This window comes from Mustela lutreola, chromosome 4 (genome assembly GCF_030435805.1).
Source record: "Mustela lutreola isolate mMusLut2 chromosome 4, mMusLut2.pri, whole genome shotgun sequence".
In the NCBI taxonomy this organism is placed as follows: domain Eukaryota; kingdom Metazoa; phylum Chordata; class Mammalia; order Carnivora; family Mustelidae; genus Mustela; species Mustela lutreola.
Window position 1 is genome coordinate 127501765 of NC_081293.1, and position 19520 is coordinate 127521284.

The window sequence follows — 19520 nt, forward strand, 5'->3', positions numbered from 1 at the left end:
ATAGAGAGAGGAGGAAGGTGAGATGTGAGTGAGAGAGATCCCTGAGGAGGTCATTACTCTGGAACGCATTTTGGTAAAATGTAAATGTGTTCGGTATTCAGACATTTATTTCTTCCTCAATAAGTCAAGGCTTTACATTTAATGCACTCTTTTATAAATAGTATTTTTAAAAATGGCTTAGTATTTTAGAACGAGATTAGAAGTATGAACTGCAAATTAAAATGGAAACAAATTTTCACTTTTATAATAACCTAAGAAAAGATACATAATATTAGCCTTATTGAGCACATATCTCTCAAAGAACAGGTAAGTGTGGCTGGTAAAAAAAAGATTCAAAGAAAATAAAGGATACATCTTTAAAATATGGAATAAAGGTTGTATACTTTGCTAGTAGCTTGCTCAGACACTCCAATAGGAAAGGGGATTTTTATTTTTAATCCAGTGAATTTGGAATGAGTTTCTATACTTGGCTCAGTGAATAGTAATACATAAATACTAAAGTTCTGCTGAATCACTTCCAGAAGGTATTCTTAGTATCCTTCCAAATTAAAGTGGAAGAAATTAATATGTGGGTAAAACTGAAAACTTCAGATAAGGCACAACTACTATATTTTTCACTTGCTATTTTAAAAAGCTTCCTGGACAATGACAAAACCCGATTGATTACATAGGAACATTTTTTTTTTTAATTTTTTTTTAAAGATTTTATTTATTTATTTGACAGAGAAATCACAAGTAGATGGAGAGGCAGACAGAGAGAGAGAGAGGGAAGCAGGCTCCCTGCGGAGCAGAGAGCCCGATGCGGGACTCGATCCCAGGACCCTGAGATCATGACCTGAGCCGAAGGCAGCGGCTTAACCCACTGAGCCACCCAGGCGCCCACATAGGAACATTTTAATATATTGATATTTCATAATCATTTTGGTGAAAGTAAAGTTAACTTTATGGGAAAATTCTTACAGATATTTTAATAGCCTCTTTTTAAACACGATACACTAAAGATCTGAATACCCCCAAATCCCAGGGTAATAGCTTACAAGTCACTGGTGGGGAGAAGAGTGTGAAAATAGACAACATCCCTGCGACAGGAGAATTGCTAGAATGTGATTGAGTACCATGTACAGTGTGGGTTTCTCGAGTTTGCCAGGCTTCAAAGAGGAAATAGGATTTGATTGATAAGCAGAATTTTGGTAAGAGAAGTGAGGAAAGAGAATAGAGATAGAGAGGAGGAATATTGGGAATCAAAGCTTTGCAGATCATGATAGATTTTTCTTTTTTTTTTTTTTTTATCCTGGAGGTGGAATGGAAGCCGTTAAATTATTTTGATGGGAGGAATGACATTTATTGAGTTCTTATTATATGCCAGGATTATTATACCATTATTTCATGCAGCACACCCCTAATCAAACTTATAATGTAGATACTGTTATCACACTCCCTTTGTAGGTGAGGAGTCCGAGGTGTTGAGAGGTGAAGAAATGAAATATGGCTCTCCAGGTTCTTGAGCCAAGAACTCTTGTGTTGGATACCAGAGGTGATTCTCTTTTTAAATTAAAGATTTATTTATTTGAGAGAGAGAGCAAGTGAGGGAGGTTGCAAAGGGAGAGGAGAGAGAGTCCCAAGTGGGCTCCAGCGGAGCACACAGAGCCCAGGGCTGGGATTGATCTCAAGACCCTGAGATCAAGACCTGAGTGGAAACCACTAGGCAGAAGCTTAATTCACTGTACCACCCAGGGGGTCCCCAGAGGCGGAGCTCTTAACTCTTGTGCTACAGTACTTTTAACACTATAGAAATACCATATAGATTAGCAGGAGGAAGAGGAGATTGGAGTGAGGGAGATCCCTAAAGAGAGCACTAAAACAAAGCCAGACAACTAAAAATCCTGTCTGCCCAAAATGGGTGGAGCTTGGACCAATTGGCTGTCAGTGATAGCAAGGAAGAAGGGAAACTGGGGCAATATTCAGATTTCTGACTTGGCAACTGGGTGGAGAGTGGTCTGTTTTCTAGCACCAGGGAGTGCAGGTCGGGGAGCAGATCAATGGAAGAGAGTCAACTGGTACAGGATGCATTCTCTCAAGTCTAGGGAGATGCCTGTGGAAATGCGGGGGGACTTCAGGAGAAGGCACTGATGGAGGGCTGGAGCGCGGGAGGGATATAGTGCCACAGTGAAGAGACCACTCAGAATTATATCCAGACCCCTTACCCATGACTACAACTAATTATGTAAAATAGGTTGCAATAGGAAACTTCCGTTATCAATTCCTGCTTTCATTGTTGGCAAAAACATTTCAGGTCTTTGGGTCTCAGAATCTTTATCTGCCAAACAGGGAGATTAGAGCAGACATTTGAAAAGTACCTTTGGGGGTTCTCTTTATATTCTCTTAAAAACTATGCACTGTGCTTGCTGTGTAGGTCCTATCAGCAGGTAATCTAGAAATTTACATAATTGACCACAAGGGGGAGAACTCTAATTCTACATTAAATCATTTTCTACAGTATGAAATAGTCTCAAAGTTGGTGATAGGCTGTCTCATTCCTACTTCCTCGTGGAAGCTGGGGGAATTTTACTGCTAGAGATAGGTTTAACTGAATTGAAATGTGGTTTTGTGTCACTAAAGTTGTGATAAAGTCACTGAATGTAAAAATCTATTTGTATTAAGTAGTACTTCTCCATGAAGGAATCCAGATGCCTCTTTAATTAAAATGAAGACAGTAAAGATTTTAAATTCACCCTGGGAGGATTTTTCCCTCCAGATAACATTATTTTAGTTAACCTTCATGAAAACTATAACCTTCCTGAAAGCCCTTGGTTACTCTGAAATGAACAGAAGAGCCTTGGCATGTCAGTCTACTGCGAAGATATCCATATCGAAATAAAAGAACACGGCACTGGCCTCACCTGTTTAAATGTTACATGTTCATTGGATTTGTATGTGTTATATGTTCCATGTTCAAACATTGAATGTTACATGTTCAGTATTAAAATACTCATTTTCTGCTTGGGTTAACGTCTGTACTTTAGCTTAATAGAAAGTTTTACTGTAAGGAAACTAACTCTCATTGGGTTGAGAACTACCTGAGGTTTAAGAAGTCACAGTTTTTGACTTAATCAAATTAAATTACACTTGTAAGGTCTATATATAACATTTCTGTATTTTATCAAATATACCTAAACATATACCACACGTCTTCCTTTTTAAAGACATGATATTAGTGAGCTTTATAGGAACCTCAATAATGCAACCACTACTGAAAACATATTGCTGTTCCCCCTTAGAGACAGTGTCACATTCTTTTAATATGTTTGATGACAGCAGATACTCCTTTGAGAGTGACTGCAATAGGAAAAAAAAAATAACAACAGATGTTTTTATGAATGTAGAGTGAATATCAAGGTCACCAATCAAGTTGGAGTATATATTATCTGGGAATCAAAAAACTAGATGTGGCCAAAATATTTAAACTCCTTTTGATTTATAAACCTTCATTCATCTTTCATAAAAGTCACAAAATGTTTTCAGCAGTGATGGTGTATCTGAAAAATAAGTACAAACCTGCCCAACATGACTTCTAGGAAGGCTAACTTTCATTTGAATAAACTCATTCTCCTGTGCTCACTAAAATAGATAAATAACTATATAAGTAGTTTAATTTATTTAGAGTCTCTTTGAGCTTCTCTTCCAGTTATTTTCATAATGGACACTTCAAGAATCCTTCAAATGTAAATTAACAGTATACTATGTAAATCAGTAATATTAGCATTGAGATCGTTTCTATATCTTCCTCCAAAAATGAATCTTATTTTTTAATGTTTTTCTTTGGCTTAGTGAATTAATTTTCAATCAGTACTTTTCATATCTAAAAGTGTTATAGACCAATAAAAGATGGATCATAAGCAGTGTGCTAGGTCTATGTTAGGAAGATACCTTTCTACTGCTACTTGTATTTCCAGTGGCAAGCATGATGCTTGGCCCCCTAGTAAATATTTGCCAGTAGAAATTTAGTAAATATTACTGGCATAGATGAATGAAAACTAAATGATATGAAATTATATGCACACACACATATATATGTATGTGTTATATATATATATATATAAAACTTTATATAATAAATATATATAATAACTTTATATATCTGCATATAAAGTTATTCCCAATACATATATATTATTGTTCCAGATTGTTACATAATCATTCATCCAAAACACAGGAGATTAAATCCATGACAGTCATTTATCTCATTCACAGATATGCAGTTTGTCAGGGCTCAGGGGGAACACACCATCTTTGCTACTCCACACAGTGTTGGTTGTCCTGGCTTGAAATCCAGGGTTGACTGGAAGACTAAAGTCTGGAAACACCTGAAGGTTCACCCACTCACATGTCTAGTGGTGACCGTGGCTCTTGGCTGGGACCTCTGTTGGGGATGTCCTCTGGAAAACCATGATAGATTGCTCACAGTGTATTTTTAGGTTCCAAGAACTAGCATTGAAATGATCATATATTATGACCTAGCCTTGGGGGGTCACATGGGATCACTTCTGTTGTACTCTCTTGGTTAACGAAATTACAAAGTTCTGCTTGATTTCAAGGGGAGGGGATTTAGAGGCCCCCATGACATGTAGGAATATTAAGGCCACATTTTAATAAGAGCATGTGGGATGCATTATATTGCCATGGCCATTTTTGGAAAATGTGCAGTACTTTTATATAGATAAATGTACAATTTTGGGGACGCCTGGGTGGCTCAGTGGGTTAAAACCTCTGCCTTCAACTCAGGTCATGATCCCAGAGTCCTGGGATCGAGCCCTGCATCAGGCTCTCTGCTCTGCAGGGGGCCTGCTTCCTCCTCTCTCTGTCTGCCTCTCTGCCTACTTATGATCTCTGTCTGTCAAATAAATAAATAAAATCTTTTAAAAAATTTAAAAAAAATGTACAATTTTATTTGTAGACTGCACTTCTCTTCATTTGCTAACTTTAGAAAATACTCTTCCAAAACAACAAAATTTACCTTGCTAAAGGGATTCTATCTGATTCAATGACCATTTATGGTTCATTTTCTTTTTCCTGTTTCTGCTTGTTCTCTGTTCTCCTAAATTTGGTCATCTGCCCTCCCCAGCCTCTCTTCACATCCACAAGTCTAGATCAGGGCTTATTTCCTCAAGTCTTTTCTCTATGGCTTTCCCCGCCCCCTACTTTGGCCTGGAAAGCATTTACTTTTACTTCTACTCATTTTGTTGTTGAACGTTTATTCTTAATGGGTGGATGCCTGTGTCTTTTCACATTTCAGAGTAAATAGTAAATAGCACATTGCTGACGAATATGAGGTATTTAGTATTTGCTAAATTGATAAAAACATTTATAAGTTATATACTCTTTTTTAACCAGAAGAATTACTTCATGTTTAATCTAAAATTGTACCCTTTCTGTTACTAAATTTAAATGAACAGAACTTCAAGTGCAGATAAGAGTGAAAAATGCTGTTCTGTCTCTAAATCTATATTACAAAATTTAAAAATAGAAGCAATCTTTCCCCAAATTTGATTCTGATATGGAACAAGTGATGACAAATTATCTGCATGTAACAAGTTTGAGTTGTATACTGATATTGCTTTTTTTTCTCCCGAAGAGACTGAAAATCAAATAATAATAATAAAAAAATGTAAAACGATACACAGTGTTTCTTCTAGGAAATCTGTTTCATGAGATATTGAAATAATTTTGGATAAATATCGCTGAAGTCATCAAGATATTAATACCATTTAATACCATTTAATAGTTTAAACAAATTACATTATTCTAAATAATTCAAAAGGTAATTGATCCCATGAAAGAAGGGAGAGAACAACTTAAAATAGGTCATGCAGAAATTGCAGGTCATTGTTTTATAGGAAGTAAATTAAAAAAAAAAATAACCAATCTGTATATCTTATGCGGGAGCATTTATAAATATTTTACAAGTGAGCAAGAATCACGTTTTCTGGGTACCCTACTGTATCCCTAACATCTGGCAAATATCTGTCATGTGAAGGGTGCTCAAAAAATGATTTTGCATTAAAAGAATACGGTGCCTTCTGACAACATATTTTCTGGCTGTTTCAGAAAGCTACTGTGTTCTTCAGCTTTTATAATGGCCTCAAAATTCTTAATTATATAGCTCAGAATATATGGGCTTTTCTCTTTTCAAAGTTTAGGTTTTGTGTTCTGAATTCTGGAATCACATAGAGATTATTCCTTCAAGTCTTTCCTACATACTGCTAACTATAATAATGATCATACCATATCATATTTACTTTTACATATACTTGCCTCTAAACTTAGGTTGCAAGCAACTCAATGATGGTATTTTCCCTCCAAATTTTATATTCTGAGAACAAAATGGTTTTTCCTGAAATTTGATTCTATGTGGTGGCTGATGATCATTTACTGTGGAAAGAATGAATGAGGGTGCCTGGGTGGCTCAGTTAGTTAGGTGTCTGCCTTCAGCTCAGGTCATGATCCCAGGGTCCTGGGATGGAGCCCTGAATTGGCTCCCTGCTTAGAGGGGAGCCTGCTTCTCCCTCTCCTACTCCCCTGCTTGTGCGTGCACTCTCTCTCTGTCAAATAAATTAGTAAAATCTCAAAGAATGAATGAGAATCTGAATTTGCCCTTTATTATCTACACTTTTCTTAAAAAAATTAAGCCATTTCATCAAAATGATGTTAACATTTGAAAAATTATGAGCTTATTAAAACTCTCCACCTATTAAAATAACATGTTGAACTTAATATCAGAACAAACATTAATTTTAAAGTTCAGCTCAACATGCTCTGCGAAGATTAATATATTACTTTTGTGTATATTGTGGCATTCTGGTCCTTTCTTTTTTAAGAGGAGAGTAACTTTAGAAATTCCTTCCTTTTATTTAAGTAGCATCAATTCCTTGAGAGATCAGACCACATCCACCACACCTCTCTCAGTCCTAGAAATAAGTCGGAGCAGGCCATATCACCTCGGAATCCAAAGTGACATGTATGGGTTTGTTATATGTGTTTATGAAAGTTTCTGGATCCATGAATTCTTCAGATTTGTATAAGTACTTTATTATTTGTTCTGGGATGAGCAGTTCAGGTGCAAGTTGGTGCAGATTATCTCCTGGTCCTTTAGCACCCACTTTAACTGTCTTTAAAAGATGGAGTGCCAGTTTATGAGTCTGAGTGAGAAATTCTGTGATGACCTCTTCCACGGATTGTGTCTGTGTCACATCATCGAGATACATGACTGGAACTTTTATTACTGAAATATGCCATTGCATGAAGAGCCTGGTTGGGATGTTATGGGACACAACGATAATTCTCATCCCTCGGATAAAGAATTCTGTTTCACTCTTTTGATGACTCAGATAATCTAAAAGAATTCGATAAAGTGTACCGCTGGAGCTCTCAAGGATATGCAGAATAGAAGTAGGATATACCAGCAAAAACCCTGTCACTGTTTCTCCTAGGTGATGTTTTAAAATTGACTGAAACACTTGTTCATAGTAGTCAGCGATATCTTTTTTTTCTGTGTTTGCTGTTAGCTCGGCCACTAGAAACATCCTATGAAGAAGGAATTTCTTTAGCTGTAATCTTTGTTTCTCCTCCTGAAGATGTAAGAAATTGCCACGTGGAATTTGTGGCATTAGAGGAGATTCCACTGGAAAAGCCCTTTTGTTGGGCTTTCTGATATGGCCTGGGAAAGTCATGATGGACCCTATTTGTTCTTCCAGATGATTCCAGGTTTCAGCCTACCACGATGTTTACATTATCAGGATACCTCTTCAGTGAAGAGGTGAACTGTTTTATTTCTTCTTACCAAAAAAAAAAAAAAAAAAAAAAAAAAAAGTCTTATTATTTGTCAAATGCTAGCAAATAGCAGAATCCCTTCCCAGTATTATCAACAATACCATCTTTGAAATAAAAGATAACGTTAAAACCAGATGCAAATTATAGAGATTGTTTAAAAGTTTACAATGAAACAACATTCGCATTGTAGGAAAAAAGTGTAATACACTGGTGATGAGGAGAAGGAAGCACGTATTCTAGAGCAAGTTAACTCTGTTTTTGTTTGCATTATTATTTTCTCTTTCATCTTATGCAAAATTTTTTCTCAGCCCCCTTTTTCTGAATCACACATGTGCTCTTATGCACATATGTGTACACGCACACAGGAGTGAATCGCTCACAGTCACGTACCCTAGTTTTGGTTTCACATTAAAATGTATTTTCCTATATGTAATGGTAATTACAGATTGTCCTTGATTTGTCAATTTAAAAAAAGTGATATTTTATGGTAATTTATTTATTTTTTAATTTAACTGGTCAGTAAAAAAAAAAAAAATCTGGGGAATTCTTACATCCTAATTGGCTTCCTTCATCTTTACTCGGGATACTAGATGTTAATACTGTGGCTTGTCTAGTAACAGTCGATTTTGGGAGTACCTAATTTTGATTCTTTGAGTTTTTCTCCTATCAACAAATGTCAGAAATGACCCTTTGCCTTCCTTTTGTTGTCATTGTGGGTATCAAATAATAAATTCTGTTACTTTGCACTTACTCTTCTTATGAATCTCTTTCTCTTTTCTCCAGGTCATCTTAACCTTTCTTTTCTTCTTCAAGTGCTTCTCGCTTTTTTACCTGTCCTTGAAGTCCCATTTGTCCTCCATCACTTTTCCAACTGCCAGTGTCTTGGGTGCTGCCAGCTGTCCTGAGTATTCTCTTCTCGTTTCCATGGTGCCTAGTGAATCAGTCTGTCTGTGGTCTTAAAGGGCCAGAGTGCACTGGCAAGTGTCATTTCTTCATTTAATGAGGATATCTCAATAGCCATCTCAAACTCTTGGAAGAGGAAATGAGGGTTTCTTTTCTGGAATGGCTTCTTCTTAGCCAGGTGCCATTGTAAGTCAGTCAGACCATGGACCTGGATATCTTCCTAAACATTTTTTATTTATTTATATATTTTTGTCTATAATTTATGGAAGAGGAAACCAAAGCATGCACACAATTCAAACATGCTTTCAGCAATCCCTACGCTGTCCACCTAGGGTAGAGGGGTATTGATGCATTAATTAAATACTTTAAGGGGTGCCTGGGTGGCTCAGTCATTGGGTGTCTGCCTCTGGCTCAGGTCATGGTCCCAGGGTCCTGGGATCGAGTCCCCCGTCTAGCTCCTTACTCAGCGGGGAGCCTGCTTCTCCCTTTCCCACTCCTCTTGCTAGTGTTCCCTTTCTCACTGTGTCTCTCTCTGTCAAATAAATAAAATCTTTTAAATAAATAAATAAATACTTTAAGAACACATGTCAGATTCTGTGTAATGATGACTGTTTTAAGAAAATTCTTTTATAAGGTTTTCCTAATTTAATGTGAATTAATTAATTAAACTAACTTAATGTGAATTTAAGTTAGTTTTTACAATAAAAATTAATAATACCATATCTTAAAATTGCATTCATATGAGTTGTAACCATCACTTAAAAACAAGATGAGAAAACACTGTTATTCAATTTTTTAAAAAGTAAACCTTACAGTACCTCCCCCCCACCAAGGTTTGTGTTATCCGAACTTATGATGTGGTTTTAATTATATACATTGATGAGTTATCCCAAAAAGTGGAGGCTGAGAGGTGACTTAATGATTCCTTAATTCTGTGGTACATAAAAACTGACTAATTCCTCATGGGATTCACTTCATCACTCCCTGAAATGATATGGTCCTTCCCAAGGCACACAGGAACTTGTCCCTGCCTAGTCCAGTGGTTGTTCTTGGCCTCATTCTCCTTACTGCTTTGCAGACCGTGATAGTGTTGACCATACTTCGATGGCATTCTCTTCTTCCTTGCTTTCTGTGACTCTGGATCTGCCTGAATTTCTTCCAAATCTCTACTGATGGCCTTGGTCAGTTCCCTCTCAAAGCTGAGGCTCTGTGCTCATTGTGCAGATTGCTCATTCTGTCTCTGTGCCCAGGTAGCTTAGTGCCATCTTCTGTGAGGGCAGGTGGCTGGTCCTTGGTGTCAATTGGCCATGGAGACCTCCATGTTGATGCCAGCCATGGACTTGGACTCCTTCTCAATCTAAGGCTCAAGGTGATACCATCAGTTTGTTGGTGTTGACAAAGAAGAAAAAGATTAACATTCCAGCTTATTATTTTTTCTGTACAGAAGACTTCCTGTTATAATTGTAATCCTGTTTATAACTCTTCTCCTTGGATGTACCTCTACCCTTTTCAATTTAAAATGCTACCATTTTAACTATTATTTTCTGTATATTTCCCTTTACAAATACCCCGTTTGTATCTCAGTTACACATTTTTTGCTCATCTTGTAGGCCAACACCCTTGGTCTTATCTTTTCATGTTATCTGCCAACTGTATTCTGTTACTAAGTCTTTTTCCTTTGAAATGTAGCATAGGTTCTTCATTTCATTTTAGTCCTTGCTCTTTATTTGAATTATAATCAGAATCTTCTATCTTCAGTGTTTTTCCACCTCACCTATTCAGCTGAGAGCATGAAACCATAGGACCTGTGACATGTCTGTTTCATAAAGTTTAGGAGATACTTATTTTATGAAGTCTTTCCTGTTTACTTCCCCTCCATAGAATGCTAGGGGAAGGCTCTTCTTTCCTTCCCAAGTCCACAAGATTCCTGGAACTTACTTCCAGGGCACAATTATGGATTGTAACAGAGAAAATGGGGACATGCAGCTGTAAGGTTTGGTAACCTAACAAGGGCTTTGCTCAAAGTTAGTGGAAGACTTTATAGGGCATATCCAGAAGTCTTTTTTATTTTTTTATTTTTATTTTTTTAAAGATTTTATTTATTTATTTGACAGAGAGAAATCACAAGTAGATGGAGAGGCAGGCAGAGAGAGAGAGAAAGGGAAGCAGGCTCCCTGCTGAGCAGAGAGCCCGATGCGGGACTCAATCCCAGGACCCTGAGATCATGACCTGAGCCGAAGGCAGCAGCTTAACCCACTGAGCCACCCAGGCGCCCCAGAAGTCTTTTTTAAATGCAAAATTAAATTAACCTTTTATACAGGGATAAGATTTTCTCCTTTATGAAACCATTCTTACCTAGAGTACAATTTTTCTACGTTTTTGCCCCTACAAAAGGGAGCTCAGCTGTGATTTTTCACTGCTTGTGCACTTATTTCCCTTCTCTTTAATATATCTTGGTTTCTCCAATATAAACCTAATAGAAAAATGGCAGTCTTTCATCATTGTAATTCCCCATGATAACTGTGCAAAAATCACTGAGTCATTTCTTTTTCAAAAGAGTGATTCTCTCTCTTTTTTTTTAATGATCTCTTAATTGGCATTGCCTTGAAAGATTTGAAATTGTCATTTCTGTAAGTTAAAAACTGATCTTGAGAATTTTTATGTTTTAATTTTTTTATTCAAGTATAATTTACGCTGTTAAACTAGTTTCGGGTGTGTAACATAATGATTCAACAATTCTATACGTTTCTCAGTTTCATGCGGTCCCACTGGCTACATTTTAAATCAGTAGTTTCTACCACCATAGATAACAGTTCGACCTCTATCTTCCCCACTATCTTTCCATCTCTTGATGCATGTTTTGTTGTTGGATTCTTGCTTCCACATTCTCGTTGCATTGTCACATCACATTTAAAAACAACTTACTTTTTTTTCTTGCCTTTTATCAACCAGGCTCGTAAGTCAGGAGTCAAGTTTCAAGCAGATAGGAATAGAAACAATGCAGAGTTTGGACAATTTTTTTTTTTTTTTTTTATTGGCTGATGTATATAATTATAATTGCGCGAGCTCCTTTCCATGGACACTCGGCATTTGAGTTCTCAGATGCCCCAGTCCAGTGTTCCATTGATTATGGGCTAGTTATTCATCTTCAGGTGTCAACTCAAACAGACCTCCTCTATCAGTCCAACGGGATAAAAAGACTGGGGTTTGTTCTCCACGAGTGATCCGTTAGAGTAGATATCTAAGTTCCAACAACTGACAAGTGGCAGAAGCCAAGTGGAAACCTATAATGCTAATGAGTCTTCTTCCCTATATTCGACCTATATGCTCTTATTATCTAACTCATCTCACGTAAGTACACAACATGTATTTGGAACTTGTGTCAAACATGCACCTTAATATTTACCGCATACTTCCTGCCCTGGTTTGATTTTCTGGAATCAAATGTTTCTAAAAAACGAACTTCTAGTGTCCTTTGTCTTTGTAAGGCAAAAAGAAAGGATTAAAAAGATTAAATACCATTAATTGATTATTTACCATGTGCCCTACACTAGATGCTTATACACATATTAATTAATTTAAGATTCACCACAGCCCTATAAAGTTGACAGAGGTTTGGGCATGATTATGGAAGGGGAAACTAAGGCACAAGGTATATAAGTGCTTTACACGGTTCATACATGCTCTCAGCAACCTTCCTACTCTGGTTACCTAGGGTAAAGAAGAGATAAATTATTCCCTCTCAGTATCCATGCCCACAGGGCCATTCTTTGCTTCTCTATGACAGGACAATTTTTCTGGAAATAGAGGCTACCTTGTGGTTTGGATAAAGGAAATTGAAAAGTCTTACCTCATACCTATAATTCAACAAAATTGATTTACTGTCTTTATTCCCTCATTCATCTCAGGTTTATCTACACCTTTGGTGTGCCAGGTAATATCAGGGGCATTGTATGAAACACAAAATGAAAAACAGATGGTCTCTAATTTCAGGAGTTTAGGGTCCAGTGAGGGGTGTTGAGATGTCTATGAAAGACTACAGGGCAGGGGAAAACTTCATAAATATAATGTGAATGCTGATCAGTGCTTTAGAAGCCCTGAGGTGGAAAGGGTGGCTTTTTGGGGAAGCTTAATGAAAGAGCTTTTATTTGGGCATGGTCTTTAGGGGAACAGAGCTAGGAAGTGGTTTTATGAATGTTTCTTGAATTCATTTCTCTAGAATGGGTCCAGTTGAAATGTCCATTTCATTTTTTTTTTTTTAAAGATTTTTATTTATCTATTTGACAGAGACCACAAGTAGGCAGACGGGCAGGCAGAGAGGAGGAAGCAGGCTCCCCGCTGTGCAGAGAGCCTGACATGGGGCTGGATCGCAGGACCCGGAGACCATGACCCGAGCCAAAGGCAGAGGCCCTAACCCACTGAGACACCCAGGCGCCCCACCACCCATTTCATTTTAAGGAAGAACAGGCTGGCAGTGGTGATTCAAACGCTGGCTGTCTATTAGGATCATCTGGTGGAGATGAAGCCAGCCCCTGGTTCTTAATTAATTAGAAAAGAACTCTAGCCTATGTGTTTGTGAAAGCTTCTCCAGGTGATTATAAGTATAGCCCAGAGTAGTAGTGATGGCTCAGGCTGAGGGTGAGCCAGGGAGAGATAAGAGGAAGAAGAAACAGGAAGTTGGAGCTAGTTTGTGGAGGACTTGGATGCTGTGCTCAGAGGCACGAGTTTTATTCTGTGGGTGGTAGGGAATCACTGGGATTGTCTGAGTGCCTGTAATCATAACTGTGTTTTCGAAAGTTGCCTGTTGTGATGGGCAGAGGAGTTAGGGATGGACAATCCTGGAGGCAACCAGAACACTTTGAAGAATTCTGCCACTGGGGAATGAGTGCTCTTATCTTCCACCGGTCGAGGAGCAAACTGATTCAGCTTTTCTAGAAAGTAATTTGGTGATCTGGATCACGAGCTTACAAATTTCATACTATAAGCAATACCTCTTCTGGGTATTAGAAATGAAAGAAATAAAAGAAGAAATAAAGAAACAAAATAATTGACAAATGTTTTATCATAAAGATCGTTATTATAGGGATTAACGGAGAATTTGGAAAAATTGAATAGGTATATTAATTATGGAATACTGTGATGTCCTAAAATCATATCTGAAGGATATTTTAAATGCACAGAAAACAGTTATTCTCAAAGTAAGTAATATAATAAACAAAGTTATGTATAATATGTGGCTCCCATTTTACTTTAAAAGCGATAATACAAACCAGAGAGAAATCTAGCCAAATGTTAAAATTGGTGGAATTTAGGGGGTGCTTTGAGTGGTTCAGTCAGTTAAGCATTAGACTCCTGGTTTCTGCTCAGGTCATGACCTCAGGGTTGTGAGATTGAGCTCCAAATTAGGCTTTGTGCCAGGCATGGAGCTTACTTAAGATTCTCTCCCTCTCCATCTTCTCCACCCTGCACAACCACCCCCCACCCCACTAATGCTCTCTTTTTCTCTTTCTTTCAAAAAAAAAAAAAAAAGGTAGAATTTGGTGTTGATACTCATTTTGCCTTTTTAAAACATTTCTAAGCATGTCTATATTATTTTTCTATTCAGAAAAAAAATTTTTAAAAACCCAACAGGTTTTGGGTTTGGTAAAAGGTAATATATGTGTTGCTCTGTTTGTGGTCTGGGCTAGTCTAGTTTGCGAGCCTGCCAATGGGTAGAACTTATAAAATGGCAGCTGTTGGACCAAGGTGAACAAAGGAGGATCAGGGATGTCTAGGCTTAGTGATTGAGAGCAAGAATAGGAAGACCTAGAGTTGGAAAATGGAGCTGTTATCGAGACACGGTTTAGGAGCTTCAGTTCAGAAAAACCCTTCATGATGTAAGACCATCTTTGCATGACTAGCCTAAATCCTACCACTGAGAAAAAGGTGGGTCTTTGAAGAGTCTGGCAGTTGCTAAGACCAAGAAATATATGCGAGTCATCACGAAGGTAGATAGAATTTGGTTAACTGGATGTGTGAGGTGAGCTGTGGAAAGACTGAAAGATGACTTGTGGATTTGAATGTCACTACCTTGGAGGACTTAGATTTTTAAACTATAGATGGAGGATGGCGGGAAAAGCCCAGATTTGGAAAGAAAAACGAGACAGGGGCGCATGGGTGGCTCAGTGGGTTAAGCCTCTGCCTTCGGCTCAGGTCATGGTCTCAGGATCCTGGGATCAAGCCCCACTTTGGAGTCTCTGCTCAGCAGGGAGCCTGCTTCTCTCTCTCTCTCTCCCTGCCTCTCTGCCTACTCGTGAACCCTGTCTGTCAAATAAAAAAAACAAACAAATAAATCTTAAACAAACAAACAAACAAACAAAAAACCCTTTGAGAACAGAGCTGACATTCTAGTATTGGCAATTACAAGTTTCCCAGAGACTTAAAAAAAAAAAAAAAAACGATTCAGGAAAATGATCGAGGGAAGCCAGGGAGCATTCATTGAGTTGAGTCAATATGGAATAAGTGGTTAAGGAGTAGACTCCCTCCTCCAAAACATTTGGCAGTAAGAAGAATGAAAGCACTCTGATAGTAAATTATAGAGGAGGAAGATTATAGGGCAATTATCCTATAGCAATCCTAGGTTTTTCTCTATTAAAAACTAGCATACTATGTTGTTGTTGTGGTCGTTCTTGTTGTTGTTTTTGTTGTTTTCTCTCAACTGCCATTGTGTCCAACCAGGAAGGTGAAGTCTGAAAATGGAATGCTCTATTATAAGCTTTGAAAATATTTTTAAGATCGTCAGTTCTCAACAGAGATTTTGGAGACAACAAATAACACTGAAGTCTGAGTTGTGTTTATTTTTCCTCTTGTATCAGATGTATTTTGTGCTGCCTTGGCACACAGAGGAGCTCTAAAGACACATTAGTTACGAATGCCCTGCTTACACATTATGTCATGTGATACAAACACAACTCAATCTTAATTTAGTTTTTCATGACTTTAAACGTTTTTGAGTTATAATAGCAAAGTTGCCTTACACATACACCAGTGATTACGGTTAGAGTAGTAGCTTCCTAATGTCAGTGCAGGCGTCTGCTTTGGTTCACATAATCTGTTGTGCTAAAACACATCAGTAAGCTAGGATCTATTTGAGTGCTTGCTTTTTTTTTTTTGGTTTAATTTTGATCAATGCGCTGTACGGAATGGAGAAAATTGAACTCAAGGAAGTTTAGAGTTGGAAGGAAAACGGACGCTACTGACAAACATAACATACTCCTTTTTCGGTTAAGGAGAACCTGGCACCAAGAGGCCAGTTTCTGTTGCAGCCCTCAAGTTGCTTACCTGATATCAAGGTTGATAAAAACACGTCCATGAAATACTGAAACAATGAGATGATATTTCTTATGAGATTACTTTTCAGGAAAGGTGTTGGATGTTTCATTAAGTAAAGTGGGGCTAGAGGTATTCAAAAAGCAGTTACAGGAACCTGAATTTGGGGATGCTTGAGCTATTTTTACACAGGGAAGTAATAGGATGGGTGCCAGGTTGAGTGGTTTTAATAACTATATTCAGGACGTTTGGGAAGGCACAATTTTAGAGTCAGAAGTGCTGACTAAAATATGGTTGCATCCCATATATGCAATGAAGATTTAGGCTAGAATTTAAAACTTTGGAACTTTTATTTCTTTTTGAGTCAAGAGTAATGTTAATCCAAGTGTAAGTAACTATATCATTGTTACTTTATATATCCAGAGCCGCAATAGGTAAGAACAAGATAGTGAAGTTTTTTTAAAGATTGGCTATGTCCTAAGTATCTAAAACAGATTTTCCTTTATTTATCCAAGTCTTTATTATCCTGCAACCTTTCCAGACTATATTAAATTTAAAGCCCCTTTGCCCATTTTCATTCAGAGCAATTCCATATGTCTTCAGAAGCCACACCCACTAACAGTAGTAGTTGTGCACATGTGATTCTAAATACCATTGTTGGAATATATGTCACTTTTTTGTGAAGTGAATTATAGAGAATGAGCATATATTGGGGTACCTGTGTCATTTGGGAGGATAAATATCCAGGGTCTACAGTAGCATCACAGTGGAGAAGTGTTGACATCTGGTCCTCCTGCATCAGTCTTCAGTGCTGGCATCTGCTGGAGATGCATGAATGCCTTTCTGGTCCATGCCTCATCTATCACCCTAGTTCCTTGTCTCTTTGACAGGCACCTCTCAGCTACATACCTACTACTGTCAGCCTCACCGAAAAATCTTTTTGCCATGAATACTTATTCCAGGAGAGTTCCTAGGCAAAGCTATCTTGGACTCTGTGCCTTCATGTGCTGAAATATGGATAAATGATCATTTTGTCCCTCTTTAAAACTTGAGAGGTTCTATGCATCACATTTGATGAGATTACAGCTGAAGAAAGAAGGTCTTAACTTCTAACCCAATGATCTAGTTAGTAGAATTATGATTTCTGGGTGAATATTTTATATTCATGTAAAACTTTTCACTTTTCCATGGGCTAAACCATTTCTATTCTTTAGTTGTGTTATACTCAGAAAAATTCAGTTACTGATAACACAAGGTGAATAAAAGCATAACTATAAAGGCAAAATTCTCCAACACAAATAGAAAGCTTCGGGGTCAAAAATTAAGGTCATTTGGATCACCCATTCCTTAGAATTATCAACTTTTAGCCAAACAACTTGAGTATTGATTATATTTGTTGTAATACATTCATTTGTTATTATAATTTTTTATAAGGACAAAATGAAAGAGGCCACACTTTTTTTAGTTATGGTTTGATGGGAAGGATAATCTTATTTTTATCATAAACAGAGCAGAAAGTATAATATAGCTTTCATATCTTTTTTGGAAAGAAATTTTAGGAAATCTTTTTATAAGGTAGAGAAATGGCATGGCCTAACCATTGCTTAATGGTTAAAATCTCTAATATACTGCACAAAATATTGTACTTAACTACCATGTACCCATATTCAGAATCTCTCATTTGTGTTCCTGTGTGCATGTGTCTATGTATGTGTAACTTTTCAATGATAAGACATGCAGCAGTTAAAAAAAAAAAAAAAAAAAAAAAAGGAGGTGGGCATACTTAGAAGCTTCAGCTCTTGATTAAAGACTTATTTTGAGTCCAGGCTCACAGGGGTTTACCAGAGGTGGAGGCCAATGGTGTGACTTGGGCTCAATAACTCATTTTTGGTTGTTAGAAATTTGCTTCCAGTGATGTATTTGAGAACCAGGCTAGTCTTACATGTTTTTTAAGGTCATTCTGTAAGACCTATGCCTCATTAAAGGAGGAAAATTCTTCTTGGTCATGATGTTATTAGAACCCAAGTGCTGGTCTCTGGCTTAGTGCATATCCTCTTTGCCTTCAATGAGTGTTTTCTTTGTGCATTAGAAAATTAAAAATCTGTAGGTTTTTTTTGAAGACAACTTTACACTTATAACCTGTACTTGAAAAAGCTGATCTCTAGAATGAATAAAATATTTTCAGGGAAAACTAAAGCATAGTCATGCTATACAACATTTAAAGAATTATCAGGTTATGATTGCAAGACTCTTTGACTACTTAATTTGTCTTAAGTGGCATAAATTTACTATTATATTTTACAGTTAAGCCATTTATTTTTTTATAAAGATTTTTATTTATTTATTTGACAGAGAGAGAGAGAGAGAGATCACAAGTAGGCAGAGAGGCAGGTAGAGAGAGAGAGGGAGAAGCAGGCTCCCCGCCAAGGAGAGAGCCCGATGCAGGGCTCAATCCCAGGACCCCGAGATCCTGACCCGAGCCGAAGGCAGAGGCTTAACCCACTGAGCCACCCAGGTGCCCCAAGCCATTTCTATTTAATGAAATATAAAGGCAGGCAATGAAAGGAACAAAAAGAAGTTTATCTTATGAAAAGTAAAGGAAGAAGAGATTTCTGTTGGCAGGGTGACGGTAAAGTGGAATAAAATTCAACACAACAGTTCAGGGAGCTGGGCTACATCTTGAAGGCTCTGTGTTACATGAATAGAACAGAGGGATCCCTCTGAATACTTCATCACATCTGAGGTGAGTGAGTGTTGCTGCAATAGTATCTGGGAAATGCATTCAGTGCTTCTGAAGCCAGCATCTATTCATCTTAAATTAATCATTCTTCTGAGTGGGTAGATGATAATCCCAGTGCTGGATGCCAGTGTCTTGTTATTCATGGCTCAGATAAAACCAGAGCCCTCCTAGATCGATGAGAGCTCTATGATGTGAATGCTCTCCAGCTGCAACTCTTTGGTAGGATGATGGACTGCTTTTTAGATTTTTCAGCATTATTTTGGGATGGAGAAACAGTAAATACTTGTTTTTAAAATAAATCCTTGACCACATTTAAGTCTATTTCACCTTTTTTTGTTCTTGGCTGGGGAAAAGTAAGGCATGCTAATTATTAGGCAACATTTTTTTTTTCTCCTTCACTATTATATTCTCTCATCAATAGAGTTCCAATAACTTAAATGAAAAAGGCTCTGTGAAAGTGCTCAACTCTCTGAGTGTTGGGACCCTGCCGTCAAGGCAAGCGACAAGGTGAAGGGCACCATCACAGCTTTGATGGAGCTGACCCCAGATGCCCATGACACCACGTCGCAGACTGAGCAACTGAGCTTGTGCTTAAATACACACTCTTAATTTTATTCTAAAAGGTGAATGAATGGAGGAATGCAAGAATGGAAGGAAGGGAAGGAGGAGGGGAAGAAAGAAAGAGGGAAAGAAAGAAAGAAAAGGAAGGAAAGAAAGAAAGAAAGAAAGAGAAAGAAAGAAA

At 37.5% G+C, this 19520-nt stretch overlaps 1 protein-coding gene across 2 annotated transcripts; it reads right to left on the minus strand.

Moving 5' to 3' along the window:
- Positions 1–6662: 6662 nt before the first annotated feature.
- On the minus strand, positions 6663–8723 carry TEX47 (testis expressed 47). 2 transcript variants are annotated; one of them, XM_059171050.1, is made up of 2 exons: positions 8579–8723; positions 6663–7829 (listed from the first exon to the last, which is right to left on the minus strand). In XM_059171050.1, the coding sequence occupies exon 2, from the start codon at positions 7725–7727 to the stop codon at positions 6966–6968; it is 762 nt and encodes a 253-aa protein (XP_059027033.1). In that variant the 5' UTR covers positions 7728–7829; positions 8579–8723; the 3' UTR covers positions 6663–6965. The 2 variants fall into 2 exon arrangements, with proteins under 2 accessions (XP_059027033.1, XP_059027034.1); XM_059171051.1 differs by having other exon boundaries at positions 6663–7832.
- Positions 8724–19520: the final 10797 nt, after the last annotated feature.

Coding starts and splice junctions, on each gene's coding strand:
- TEX47 (XM_059171050.1), bottom strand. CDS start 7,727: ATGACTTTCCCAGGCCATATCAGAAAGCCCAACAAAAGGGCTTTTCCA.